This window comes from Cervus elaphus, chromosome 30, assembly GCF_910594005.1.
Source record: "Cervus elaphus chromosome 30, mCerEla1.1, whole genome shotgun sequence".
Classification (NCBI taxonomy): domain Eukaryota; kingdom Metazoa; phylum Chordata; class Mammalia; order Artiodactyla; family Cervidae; genus Cervus; species Cervus elaphus.
Window position 1 is genome coordinate 46,885,328 of NC_057844.1, and position 13,927 is coordinate 46,899,254.

Sequence of the window (13,927 nt, forward strand, 5' to 3'; positions counted from 1 at the left end):
TACCTGGTGATTTTTCAATTTAAGAAGCTTAATACTACTCATTACCTTTATATTTTTTTAAAAAAATTATGTGCACCCATCTTTGACTCCTGTCTTGAGGGGAGGAAAAGAACTGAGTGCAGTTTTGCTGATCAAATTGCAGTTTCTGTCAAAATGGCCTGGCATTTTAATTCCAATAATGTATACCCATTTAAACAAACATTTATTTATGGCAGCTCTGGGTCTTGTTGCTGTGCGTGGACTTTCTCTGGTTGCAGCGAGCAGGGGCTATTCTCTAGTTGCAGAGTGAGGGCTTCTCATTGCGGTGGCTTCTCTAAGCACAGGCTCTAGGCTTAGAGGCTTGTAGGCTCAAGTAGATGTGGCTCGCAGGCTCTAGAGCACAGGTTCAGTACTTGTGCACGGGCTTGGTTGCCCCACAGTTTGTGGGATCATCCTGGCCCAGAAATTGAATTGGTATTCCCTACCTTGGCAGGCAGATTCTTAACCACTGGCTCACCAGGAATGTCCTGTCCATACCTATTTTGAAAAAGCATCTAGCCACGGAGGATCTGCTTGAGGACATTGACATTAGCTAACATGTGTCCCCAACCTTTGAAGGTTGATATAGAGACCAACCCTGCTCGCCTTAAAAAGGATCTTTTGGTGCCTCCTTACTTGCTCTGGTAATCCTTGAGTTTGAGCCTTGTGGGGATTCCCTGGTGGCTCAAATGGTAAAGAATCTGCCTACAGTGCAAGAGACCTGGGTTCAATCCCTGGGTTGGGAAGATCCCCTGGGGAATGAAATAGCAAACAACTCTAGTATTCCTATCCTCAGTTCAGTTCAGTCATTCAATTGTGTCCAACTCTTTGCGACCCCATGAACTGCAGCACACCAGGCCTCCCTGTCCATCACCAACTCCTGGAGTCCACCCAAACCCATGTTCATCAAGTCGGTGATGCCATCCAGCCATCTCATCCTCTGTCGTCCCCTTCTCCTCCTGCCCCCAATCCCTCCCAGCATCAGGGTCTTTTCAAATGAGTCAGCTCTTCTCATCAGGTGGTCAAAGTATTGGAGTTTCAGCTTCAACATCAGTCCTTCCAGTGAACACCCAGGACTGATCTCCCTTAGGATGAACTGGTTGGATCACCTTGCAGTCCAAGGGACTCTCAAGAGTCTTCTCCAACATCACAGTTCAAAAGCATCAATTCTTCAGTGCTCAGCTTTCTTTATAGTCCAACTCTCATATCCATACATGACCACTGGGAAAACCATAGCCTTGACTAGACGGACCTTTGTTGGCAAAGTAATGTCTCTGCTTTTTAATATGCTGTCTAGGTTGGTCATAACTTTCCTTCCAAGGAGTAAGCGTCTTTTAATTTCTTGGCTGCAATCACCATCTGCAGTGATTTTGGAGCCCAGAAAAATAAAGTCAGCCACTGTTTCCCCATCTATTTGCCATGAAGTGATGGGTCCAGATGCCATGATCTTAGTTTTCTGAATGTTGAGCTTTAAGCTACCTTTTTCACTCTCCTCTTTCACTTTCATCAAGAGGCTCTTTAGTTCTTCATTTTCTGCCATAAGGGTGGTGTCATCTGCATATCTGAGGTATCTAGGCAATCTTGATTCCAGCTTGTGCTTCCTCCAGCCCAGCATTTCTCATGATGTACTCTGCATATAAGTTAAATAAGCCGGGTGACAATATACAGCCTTGACGTACTCCTTTTCTTATTTGGAACCAGTCTGTTGTTCCATGTCCAGTTCTAACTGTTGCTTCCTGACCTGCATACAGGTTTCTCAAGAGGCAGGTCAGGTGGTCTGCTATTCCCATCTCTTCCAGAATTTTCCACAGTTTATTGTGATCCACACAGTTAAAGGCTTTGGCATAGTCAATAAAGCAGAAATAGATGTTTTTCTGGAACTCTCTTGCTTTTTCAGTGATCCAGCGGATGTTGTCAATTTTATCTCTGTTTCCTCTGCTTTTTCTAAAACCAGATTGAACATCTGGAAGTTCACGGTTCACATATTGCTGAAGCCTGGCTTGGAGAATGTTAAGCATTACTTTACTAGCCTGTGAGATGAGTGCAATTGTGCGGTAGTTTGAGCATTCTTTGGCATTGCCTTTCTTTGGGATTGGAATGAAGACTGACCTTTTCCAGTTCTAGCAATCCAGTCCTAGGTTCTTTCTGTAGCACTCCCCCAAATTGGAAAATAAATAAATTTAACAGAAGCTTGTCAAATTATATATTTACATATGCAGGCATTTATTTTTTAAATGTAAAATAAAAGCTCCCACACTTTATTTTTTTGTTCTGGAGAAAGTAACCCTAAAGTCAATGAAAAGAAAATTTAAGATTTTTCACTTAGAATGTTTTATAGGTATCAACACAAATAATGAATCTCCAGTTGGAAGAAAGCTGACCATCCATTCTGAGAAAAGCAATGGTGAGAATGAATATAAACTGGAAAAGAAATATGTTCTATACTAATGCAACATTTAATATTAAATTCAGTTCATGTGATAACGTTTTACTCTGGAATTGAAATTGTTTGCTTTTTATAAGTGAGCTTTATGAAAACTGACCTTGAGAAACAGAATATTAAGAGATCTATCTGGCCATGTTTGAGAAACGGCAATAGTGTGTTATGTTGTGGTGCAAAGCCTGTAGATTGATTTTTGGTTTTAGAAGGCATTCTTTTGAAACTTTGTTAATATTGGGAAATCTGTCCCCAAATTTAAGCTGGCCGCTTTTTTAATTCACGTGCCAACAGCACAACCAGGAGTTAACTTTTACCATTGATGGGTTTACATCAGCGTTAGAAAGTAAGGGAACCTGTCTATGGGAAGATGGTATGGAATGGGATGCATAAAGGAAATGACCAAGTTTGGCTGGATCATCATGGGGAGACAGTTGATTGGGAAGCCCGTACTGAACTGCTTGCCTTGATTTAACCGTGTTTGTATTCATTTATCTGCTTGCTTCCAGCTGCTTGCCAGACATTGCTGTCTCTTCCTGTGGATTTTAATTTAGAAAAGATATTAGGTAAGTATTGTATTTGTATTTGTTTAAACCTTTAATAACTTAAAGATTTTGTTTTAATGCTTTTTTGTAAATGGGGATCTGTGGCAATACCTCTTTTTAAAGAGGTGGGGAAGCCATCCTGGAATTTCTTATTTTTCTTTACTAAGGCCTGAATTAGCCTTTTTGTCATAATGAACTTAACTATAGACATAAACTATTCACAGACACATCTTACTGATACTACCCATACTAATAAGGAAACACTCAAAAAAGGATTTCAAACAGCACCTATGCAGTTAAACTTTTGCCCTCTTTTTGAAAAAAAAAAATTCAAACATAATACAAACTGTTTTTTAAAAAAAAAATCAGACAACTAAAATATAACTGCTCTTCCGAATGACTAGCTCTGCCTTTTATTCTGTTAATATTAAATGTAGGTGACTATTTTAGACCTGATGAATTTGCAGATCAGTCTCCTGGAAACCTCAGTTCTTCATCCCTCAGAAGAAAGCTCTTTTTAGATGGCAACGGAAGTATCTCTGACTCCTTACCTCCAGCTTCTCCCAGAAGTCCTCATAGTGGTGCCCAGGCATCACTTGAGGTTTTTTGTTCAATAGAGTTATCTCCTGTGCAGTGTAGGAGCCCTGTGCAGACCCCGAGTTCGGTAAGAAGTGGACTAACAGTGGCTGGTTGGTTGGCTGTAGGCATCTTGGACCTAGAAGTTCCTGTTGCTCTCAAGAGGAATGATTCATTGTCTGTTGGCTTTTCTATCTCATGCGGGTTAGCCCAGTTCACATTTTGTCATTAGATATAGGAATGGTTTTGGTCACTCTCCAACTGTATATTTAGAGGTAAATGAGTCTCAGGTAACTTCAGTGTAAGTTATTTACTGAATTATGGAAGATTTTCAGCATAACACAACTAGATTGGTAGTAGTGGAGTAACTTAATTTTTTTCATAAACTGCTACTTAGTATAATGGTTTGTGTAAATATGGTGTATTTATATTTTATCTGTCTAGTATATTCTGTTTCAAAATTTTGGAACAGTCTTCTTAACTATCCTCACAAGATGCCTTGCCTTTTGGTGTCTTTCTTTTTTTTAACCTTTTTTCTTCTTATCAAGTTGAGTTACATTGTTGTGTTAGTTTCAAGTGTATGGCAAAGCGATTCAGTTATACATACATATGTATCCATTTTTTTCAGATTCTTTTCCCATGTAGGTTATTACGAAATATCGAGTATAGTTCCCTGTGCTATACAGTAGGTCCTTGTTGATTAACTATTTTGTATATAGTAGTGTGTATGTGTTCATCCAAAACTTGTTTATCCCTCCCTGCTTTCCCCTTTGGTAACCATAAGCTTATTTTCTGTGTCTATGGGTCTGCCTTTTGGTGTCTTGCCTTTTGCCACAAAGCAAAGGTGGCATCTGGCTCTCTGATGACTAACCAAAATTGTACAACTCAGCTTATAAATGTGTTTTGAAAATAAAGAGAAGTAGCACTTAGTGTAACAGAGCTAAGGAGGAGAACCCTATAATTTTATTTGTTTAACTTTATCACAGGGGCAGTTTTCTTCTAGCCCTATTCAGGATAGTGCAAAAAGATACAGTTTGGGAAGCATCACCAATCCTTCACCAATTTCTTCGCCCACTTTCTCACCAGTTGCGATTCAAATAGGAAAGACACCACTCTCAGGTATGTCTTGTAATAAAACGCCCAATTAAAATTATTATATTATCAGTGTTTATTATTACAGAGGCTTTTTTTAGCTTGTTCTAACTATAGACCTCCAAATGACTACTAACCCTTTTGAAATTTAGAAACCTGGGTGGTTGGTTTTTTTTGTTTTGTTTTGTTTTTTTAACAAAAGGAACAGTTTACTTTCAAAGACTGAAATTCTCAGCAAGGTTTTGCTCTCATGTCAGAAACAGGTAATTTGACTAGCACTATTTATATCAAATATCGTACAAGCAGAAGCAAAGAAAGATGGCAGTTGTAGAGATAAGTTGGTTATGGAATGCTTTCCACTGTGTAATTCAGACTTTGGTAATCAGATATTCAGGCTTCTCAGGTGGCCCTGGTGGTAAAGAACCCATCTGCCGATGCAGGAGACATAAAAGATTGAAGGACCGAGGAGCCTGGCGAGCTACAGTGCATAAGGTGGCAAAGAGTCGGACACAATCAAGTGACTTGGCATGCACATACAATCAGATATTTATATTTTGTAAAAGTGTATTTGTTTGCATAAGGTTTTTAGGTGAATATAGTGTGAGGGGATTTACATATTTCTCTTTACACTATATCAGTTTCTTTTTAAAAAAATTACAGCACTTGTTGAAAATCATTCACAATTTACAAAAATCTATTCATGGTAAATACAGTTAGAAAACTGAAAACTATTTCTGTTAGTCTTCCCCTTATATATGTACATGTGTATATGTGTATGTATATCTCCACTCATATATGAACACACACACACATAGTTCTATATCCTGCTGTTTTCACAAAGCATTTTATTATAAGTATTCATAAGTCTTCCAAGTCATTTATTATTGTTTGAAACCATGATTTTGAATCACTGTATGATATTTCATTTCATGGATGTACCTTTGTTTTTAATCACTGGCAAACATTTAGATTATTTCTAATTTTTCCTTGTATATACATTGTATTGTATATATTTATTTTTTTAGGTTACAATCTCAGAAGTAGAATTATTTGGTGAGCAGGGATGACTGTTTTTAAGCTCTCGAGGAATTTTGTCAAATTTTCTTCCTGAGAAGTTGCACCAGTTGAAGTTTTCATCAGTGGTGTGTGAGGAAGTTATTCTTCCCCCATCTAGCAACACTGGTCTTCCCAGTGTTCTTTTTGATGTTTTTTTATTGTTTGATTCTTTATGATGTTTGTTGATTCGGTGCATTACAAAAAGGTCTTTTACTGCTTTAATTTCTGCATCTTTAATTTATTACAATGTGGAACTCTTTCCAAATGTTTATTGGTCATTTGTTTGGGAAGGTGAAGGAATTGTTAGTTCAGACATCAGCACTTTTGTTCAACAAATGGCCTCTCATTGCTGTAATTTCCCTACTCTCTGTTATTTGTGTGGCCAAACACTTCATGAGTTCATTTACTATTGGGAGGATTGTTTATGTGCTTTGCCCATTTTTTAAGCTTTTGTTTTTATTAAGCTAATGAAGTGTTGTAAAAAGCTACTAACTTTTAAGGCATTTTTATAATTTCGTTTACCATCGTTAAGCTCTTTATTTTTGCAGACATTGTTTGGCAGTCTTTTGTTTGCCTTTTCATGTTGCTTACAGTGCCCACCTGGGGCTTCCCAGTTGGCGCTAGTGGTAAAGAACCCATCTGCCAATGCAGGAGACATAAGAGACACAGGTTCAGTCCCTGGGTTGGGAAGATCCCCTGGAGGAGGGCATGGCAGCCCACTCCAGTATTCTTGCCTGGCGGGCTACCGTCCATAGAGTTGCACAGAGTCAACACGACTGAAGTGACTTAGCACTCAACCAACTTAGCACGCAAGCGTGGGTAGAGAAACAGATTATTAGGTATTTCATTTACCAGGTTATTTTGCAGCTGTCAGCTGGTTTGTTCTATGTCTTGGATTTGAACAGCATTGCTGTAACAATATGTTTGTGAGGAAATGATTTTCAGGGAATAAAATATTTTGTTTAACTACAAAAGGGAAAACACCAGAGGAATTATTTTTGAAGAGCCTCACCCTGCCTGTGGATACACATTTGTTTGTGCTGTTATTTTTGACAGCAAAATTTCACTTCAGGAAACACCACCACTGTTAGAGACATCCGGTTTTGCTGTCATGGACTGTGATGATGACCATTTAGTAATGGCTTTTCCATTTCTCATGAGGTGATTTTTCCTTCCCCATCTTTTTTTTTTCCCCCGCCCTATCTTTTAGAACAAAGGAAGTTTGCTTTTCATTCTCCTGATGCTTCATCTGGAACCAATTGTAATGGGATTACCAATCCATATATCAGAAGTCCTTACATCGATGGCTGCTCACCAATAAAAAATTGGTCTCCTATGAGACTGGAGATGTGCAGAGGGGGTGCTCAGTATCGGACCTCCCTGATTCGGGTCCCTTTCACTCTCGAGGCTCCTGGCGAAGATGAAGAAGACCAGGCAGCGGTTCCTTCCACAGACGCCTCCTCCCCAGCCTCGGGCCTGGCCGGAGTCCCCCTGCCGCAGTTGGGCGGCGACAGTTCGCGCGGCGCGCGCTTGGTGGTGACCGCCATGTCCATCACCCAGAGCCAGTCCGGAGCTTCGGAGAAAGAACTGGAACTGCTGCAGGACGTGGAGAGTGAGAAGGAGAACAACACTGTGGATATGGTCGATCCCATCGAGATAGCGGATGAGACCACCTGGATTAAGGAGCCGGTTCATAATGGGAATTTACCCGCGGCGGATTCCGTGAGCGGGATGGCATTCAGTATTGAAAACTCTCATATGTGCTTGTCACCTCTCGCAGAAAGCAGTGTCCTTCCCTGTGAAAGCAGTAACATTCAGGTAAGGTGTTTGACTGTTCTGGAGTCCTTTTCCTTGCTTCCTTGGTGTTCGCTAGCCTTTCCTTTGTAAGATTATAGTAAGAAAGAAGATGGGTTTGGGACCTAGCCTTCCCGTGATTAAGACTCCTGGCTTCCACTGTAGGTGGCATGGGTTTGATCCCTGGCCAGCAACTAAGATCAGACATGTCCCGGGTCATGGCCAAAAAAAAAAAGAGAGAGAAATAGGTTAAATGTGAAACCTACAGCATTATATATTATTTTTTTGAGTCAGCACTAGATGATATCAAGAGGGTTGTTTTCTTTGGCCTGGTGATGCATATTTAATAATCATATTCACTGATAATTCTTTGGAGTAGGAAAAGAGAGCAGAAAAGAAATCAAGCTGCTCAGTTTTTACAAACTGCTAGAGTCTGGCAGCCTCTCAGGGTTCACCTTTCTTTCCTGTGGAGCTAGTTTCAAAGGAATTCAGTTTGTGGTGTAGCTTTGTATTCTAAAAATACAATAGTTTTGGGTTTTCTTTTATATGATTTAGGGAGAAGACATAGTTGAGAATAATTTTATGTTTGTTTTTTTTTTGTACTTTTAAAAAATGTGATTTATAACCACCATTTTTCATTTAATCATATAGTTCCAATTTTGTATCAAATATCAGGAAGGCATGATTCATTCGACAAATACAGTTCACAGCTAGGAACTTCCTTTCAGAAAGACATTTGTTTCATTAATTGCCATATTCATTGAGTTGGGAGTTTTGAAAGAACTTTAAAATAGTCAGAAAGGCAATTCTACCTCCCATTTCATAGTAACAATGTCTAACAGTTAAGTAGCTCTTAAAATATGCCAGCCATTATTTCAAGTACTTTACATGTGTTACTTTGTTTAATCTTCACAATAATCCTATGAAATAGCTGTACTGTTGTCCCCATTTTACAGATGAAGAAACTGAGGGTCAGAGAGGATCAGTAAATTGCCTTTGTAGCTAGTAAGTGCTCAAGCCAAGATTCCAATTCTGGCAGTCTGGCTTTAGAGTCCATGTTCTTTAAGTTAATACTGATTCATAATACTTACAGTCTTCCACTGTGCCAGACACTCTCCCAACCTCTTTATACTAATCCATCTAGTCCTCAGAACTGTATAATGCTATAGTGCTGTCAGTTTTGACATGATAAAGTTTAAAACTCATGGAGGGATTTTTAAATGACTCCAAATTACATATACTCGTTTGCTCATATTTAATGCCTATATTGTCTATCCTAACTTCTAGGATTGTTGCTCAGAAAAATACACTAGAATCACCTTTACATATTCCAACTTCTAAATTTGGTTCCTAAATAAAGAAGCAGATCAGGTCAAACTTAGTCTTAAAAGTATTGTTAACTTTTTTGCTCTCTTTTTTTCTTCCTTTCTTTCAGAACTCTTATAGAAGCGCTAGAAAATACTTTTCATGGACATACAAATTAATCATCCAGTCCAACCACCCATTGGGAGCCTGTCTTACTGCTAAATTGCCATCCACTGTCTCCCTGAGTACCTGCAGGGATGTCCCAGCCTGTCTTAGAGGACTTCTCTCTGCATTTACAAGTCTCCTTCCTTAGCAAGCTAGAACATAATTCTTTCAGTCTGTGGTATCTACCAGTCAGTTTCAGTTTTACCTTTTGGGTTTTAGCAGAAAATTTCATAGTTTAAAAATATTTTCATACACCCTTTACTTCCAACCACAGAGGTAGCTCCTGATATTCAAAAATGGCCATGTTTCTCAGGGCCTTTTGACTTGCTTTATTGTGACGGGTTGGCCTCCAGGCATGGTACACAGCTGTATTCCTGGAGTATCCCTTCATCCTGAGAATCTCCTCGACCTCTCCCATGTTCTGTGCCCCGTTCTTCTCTTTCCAGGCTTGCTTCTCACTTGACTGGAACACATTTTCCAGTAGCTTTCTGAGGAAAAGTCCATTTTTCAAGATACTGCACTTCTGCTGATATATCTTTATTCTGTCACATTTGAGAATTTGGAAATAATTGCCCTTCAGACTTTGATGGTGTTGTTTCGTTGATTCTATTTTCAGTGCTGCTGGTGAAAGATCTGAAACCATTTTAATGCTTCATCTTTTTGCACTGGTCTCACTTTAGCCCTCTCTGGAGTAAAGGGTCCTGACATTTCAGTGATTCTTTGGTGTGGGTCCCTTTGCCTCAGTCGTACTGGGCACTCAGTTCCTTATGATCTGTAAACTCTTGCCCTTCACTTCTTGGATCTTTTCTTGAATATTATCTTCAATTTTCACTGTTCTTTTCAGAAGTCCAGCTGATTCTCTAAACAAATCTTTTCACTGTTTTTGTTTTTAACTCCCTTTTGTTCTAATGTTGGGAAAATTTGCTCAACTTTATATAAGAACCCTTCTATTGAGTTTTTATTTCTGCATCTTGAATTTCTAAGCTTTTTTTTTATTGTTGCTTGTTTTGCCCTTGGTATTAGTTCAGAAATCTGTAGCGGGGCTGGCAAAGCATTGCGTGGTCTGGCCTTGGCTTCACCCTCCAGCTTGGTTTCCCTTCCTTCTCTGTTTCGGTCACATTGGCTTTCCAGAGCCTGAAATACCGTGTTGCCTCCCCTGCGGCCTGTGGGGAGTGGCGAGATGACCTGTCGTCTGGTTGGCACACAGTATGCGCTGACATTACTAGTGGTTAGATGGGCGCTGGCGGGGGGCGAGGGAGGGGGTCAGCCACCACGTTACCTTTGGGCACCTGTGATTGTTTCCTTCTTAGAGAGTGGGGCAGACGCCCTGCATACCGTCCTCCCTACGTCACAAGGGTTTTGTTCAGATGGAATGTGACTCCCAGGAGTGAACATGCATCCATCCCTGAAAACTGGAGACATTTTTCTTAAGATGATGATAGAATGGACTTTCTGGGCTATTCTGATGTTGGTGATGGGGGCAAATGTAGCTTTCCCTTAGCTGATCATAGATGGCATATCAGGGGGTTACATTAAGATGACTGCCTTGTGGGTTGTGTTGTTGGGGGCTCAGCACTGTGAGGTTAAGTGCAGTGTGTGCGGTGAGTGGACAGAGGCAGGGGGCCTCAGCTCTTCCTCGCCTCATTCCACACCGTGGAAGTATCCTTCCTGAGCCTCGGTCTCCTCATCTGTGCAGTGACTAGGGTATCACAAGGAAAAGATGAGAATATCACACTGAGTACCATATGGGGCCTGGCACTTGTTTAGGCCCTCACAAAATAAATATTTGTCCTATTTGTACCAAAATTGAAGTTTGCTAGAGTCCCTTTTTTTTCTTTTGCTCTTGGGCTGTAACAGTGTGTTGTAGAATGCTACAATTTTAATTAAAATGAAAAGTTAAGCTAACATCTAGAGCTATTATATATACATGGTATTATTATGAAGGTAAGATTTTTTACTTCAACAATAGGTTAGAGTATAGGACATCTTTTAAAAATGTGTGTTGTTTTGAATCCTCTTAGAGGCAGCATGCCTTTTAGGTAAATTTTATTTAGAGATGCAAGTAAACCTTTAGAGACAAGCTTAGTAAATAAATTGCAAGAAGTTGATTGTAATTTTTATTTTCATCCACCGGGTGTGAGCACAAAGTAACAGAAAAGTATGTTCTTGGTGCCTTGTTCACTGATTTAAAGAAAATTACAAGATGTATTTTATTAGAAGGAATTGTAGTACTACTTTGAAGAACAAACAGTTCTATGTAGAACTACCTTTTATGTTTATATATTGCTTTTAAAATTCAATATAATCAATATTAAATATTACTTGCAGTGTTCAGTTGCGAATGATATATATAAAGTGATTTTAATGTTTTTAAATGGTCTATATTTAATTATACAAGCCATATCTTATATATTATAATAACATTTTATATAAATATTCTAAAATAAATTTACTTAAACATAAAAGTTTCTGAAAATAAATTTTGTGGTTAAGTGAATTAGTTTGCGGTGTTATCTGTGGTGGTTTTTCTCTTTCCTCATTCCTGGCAGATGGATAGTGGCTATAATACACAGAATTGTGGAAGCAATATTATGGATACCGTTGGAGCAGAAAGTTACTGCAAAGAAAGTGATGCACAAACCTTGGAAGTCGAGAATAAATCTCGAGTTTTTAATACAAAGGTATGGAAAAAAATACAGCAAGTTTGAAATGGTTGTAGTTTATAAGTATTTTACTAAATGTGATTATCAGCCTGTTTCTTTCCCCCATTTTTCTTAAAACTCCAGTATCATCTTTATGCCTTATCCTGTCTTCATTTAACAGCAGGAGAAAGTGCTTCAGACCACTTCATTTTCCTAACTCTTCTTCTATGAGGGAGCATAAGATGTTGGGGTTGGCGGGGTGGGGGAGGTAATGCTACTTTGGAAATAGAGCTGAAATCAGTTCCTTTAAGCTACAGGGCAACAGGAGGAGAGGGTGTCAAATAGGAGGGAGGTGGACCTTTTTGCCTAATATTGTCTCAAAGCTAAACATAAAGAGTTTTGATTATTAGAGAGGGAAATAGTACAAGTGAGAGATTACACACCAGTTAAGTACAGGCAAGGGTAAGGACTCTTAAAACCCGAGCCTTCAGAGGTAAGATATATGTATCTAAAAAGCTGAGTATTTATACAAAAGTACACTGTTGACGTGGGCATTCACTGAACCTCCAGGGAGGACAGCTATGACTATGTACAGGAGACCCTCCACATATCTGTCAGTTCCACATCCATTAATGCAGCCAACCGCAGATAAAAAATATTCAAGGGAAAAAAACTCCAGAAAGTTCCAAAAGCAAAACTTGAATTTGCCATGTGCCAGCTGTTTACATGGAACTTATATTGTATTTGCCACTATTTACATAGTATTTATACTGTATTAGGTATTATAAGTAGATTAGAGATAATTTAAAATATATGAGAGGATGTGCATATGTGAATATCAGTAATATGCCATTTCATATAAGGAACTTGACTATCCACAGATTGGGGTATCCTTGGGGGGTCCTAGAACCAATTCCCTGTCCATACTGAGGGACAACTGTATTCATATTTGAAGAATTCCATTATAACTTTAGGCACTAATCAGGAGAATCTGATTTTTATATGCCAATTTAATATGCAGGCCACACTATTTTACCTTTCCTCCATTTTGTCATGTGGTATGGGGGATAGTAGTTGTCCATTTAAATGCAAGCATTAAGATACAGGAAGTACTTCTGTGATACAGAACATTGATTTGTAACAAAATGTCTCTTCACTATCCCTCTGGAGTGCATAAGGAAATTTGCATCTAGGTTTTAAAGACAGTTCATATAATTGTTGTATCCTTGAATGGTCCTGTTTAAACTGAAAATAAGGTATTTCTTTTTTCACAGCAAGATCACTCAATGCAAAGGTGTTGGATGAAAACTTCAAACCTGCCTCAATGCAGCAGTCCTTAGGATACCTCTCTCAGAACCAAAGACTATCACTGGACAGCTCCTCATATTTTTTATGCATGGGATCAATGTGATCATAATTGGGGAAAAAACTGCTTCAACTAATATGCTGAGCTTTTTTCTTTCCCTCCTTAATGTGAAAAATCAAGGGCTTAATTCAGTGACACAGAAACAACAGAAAAGCTCCTGGAACTTTCAACAAGTTACTTCAGTACAGGTTCGATTTTTTATCAATAAATATTTTTATATTGACGTTGAGTGATGTATTTAATAAAAACTTGAGTGATAACTTTGCTTCAGTCCTGCAGGGTCGGTGAACTGCTGCTTAGGCAGCCTTACTGACAGTACTGACTTAGCATTAGTCTGGGAAGGTGTGGAACTGTGAAGGTGCTACGTTTTATTTTACATAAAAGTATGTGAATATGCAGATGAATTCAAATTTGTAACCTTTGTGAAAGGAATAAATCTGATTAAGAAGGGAATTTACAAACTTTGTATTCATGTTCACAGTAGAATGGGTATATAATTTTAGAGGGAAATATTCTTTATCTCTGGAGAATGTATACTCAGATTTTACAAATCACCTTTTAAAAACTGTCTCATTTAAGGAATAATTCACATGCAGCCCTAGGAAATAAAGACCTCCTCTCATTGTGTCACATCCTGCCTTCCTCCTGTCCACCTCGTGAAGTTCCTGCCAGCCTGCAAGGTTTATTTCTTGCCGTGTACCTGGCTCATCCCCCCCCCCCCCCCCCAGTACACTAACCATTAAAGCCGTCAGGCACTAGTTCCCACTGCTGGTTAGTCCTTAGGAAGTCGAGTCCTCAATCACAGGCTTTCGAGTTAATGTGTGTGGCTCAGTCCTGTCCGACTCTGCAGCCACATGGACTGTAGCCTGCCAGGCTCCTGTCAATGTGATTCCCCAGGCAAGAATACTGAAGTGGGCTGCTATTCCCTTCT

The 13,927-nt window shown here is 39.2% G+C and overlaps 1 protein-coding gene across 2 annotated transcripts in view; it reads left to right on the forward strand.

Annotated features, from left to right (window-relative positions):
- Positions 1–13,220, forward strand: part of BORA (BORA aurora kinase A activator) — a 26,883-nt gene extending 13,663 nt beyond the window's left edge. For both annotated transcript variants that reach the window (XM_043891702.1, XM_043891701.1), the window contains exons 6-12: positions 2,357–2,422; positions 2,965–3,021; positions 3,438–3,664; positions 4,563–4,695; positions 6,935–7,542; positions 11,538–11,669; positions 12,905–13,220. In XM_043891702.1, coding sequence (XP_043747637.1) covers positions 2,357–2,422; positions 2,965–3,021; positions 3,438–3,664; positions 4,563–4,695; positions 6,935–7,542; positions 11,538–11,669; positions 12,905–12,970 — 1,289 coding nt within the window. In that variant the 3' untranslated portion in view covers positions 12,971–13,220. The remainder of the gene's footprint in view (positions 1–2,356; positions 2,423–2,964; positions 3,022–3,437; positions 3,665–4,562; positions 4,696–6,934; positions 7,543–11,537; positions 11,670–12,904) is intronic.
- Positions 13,221–13,927: the final 707 nt, after the last annotated feature.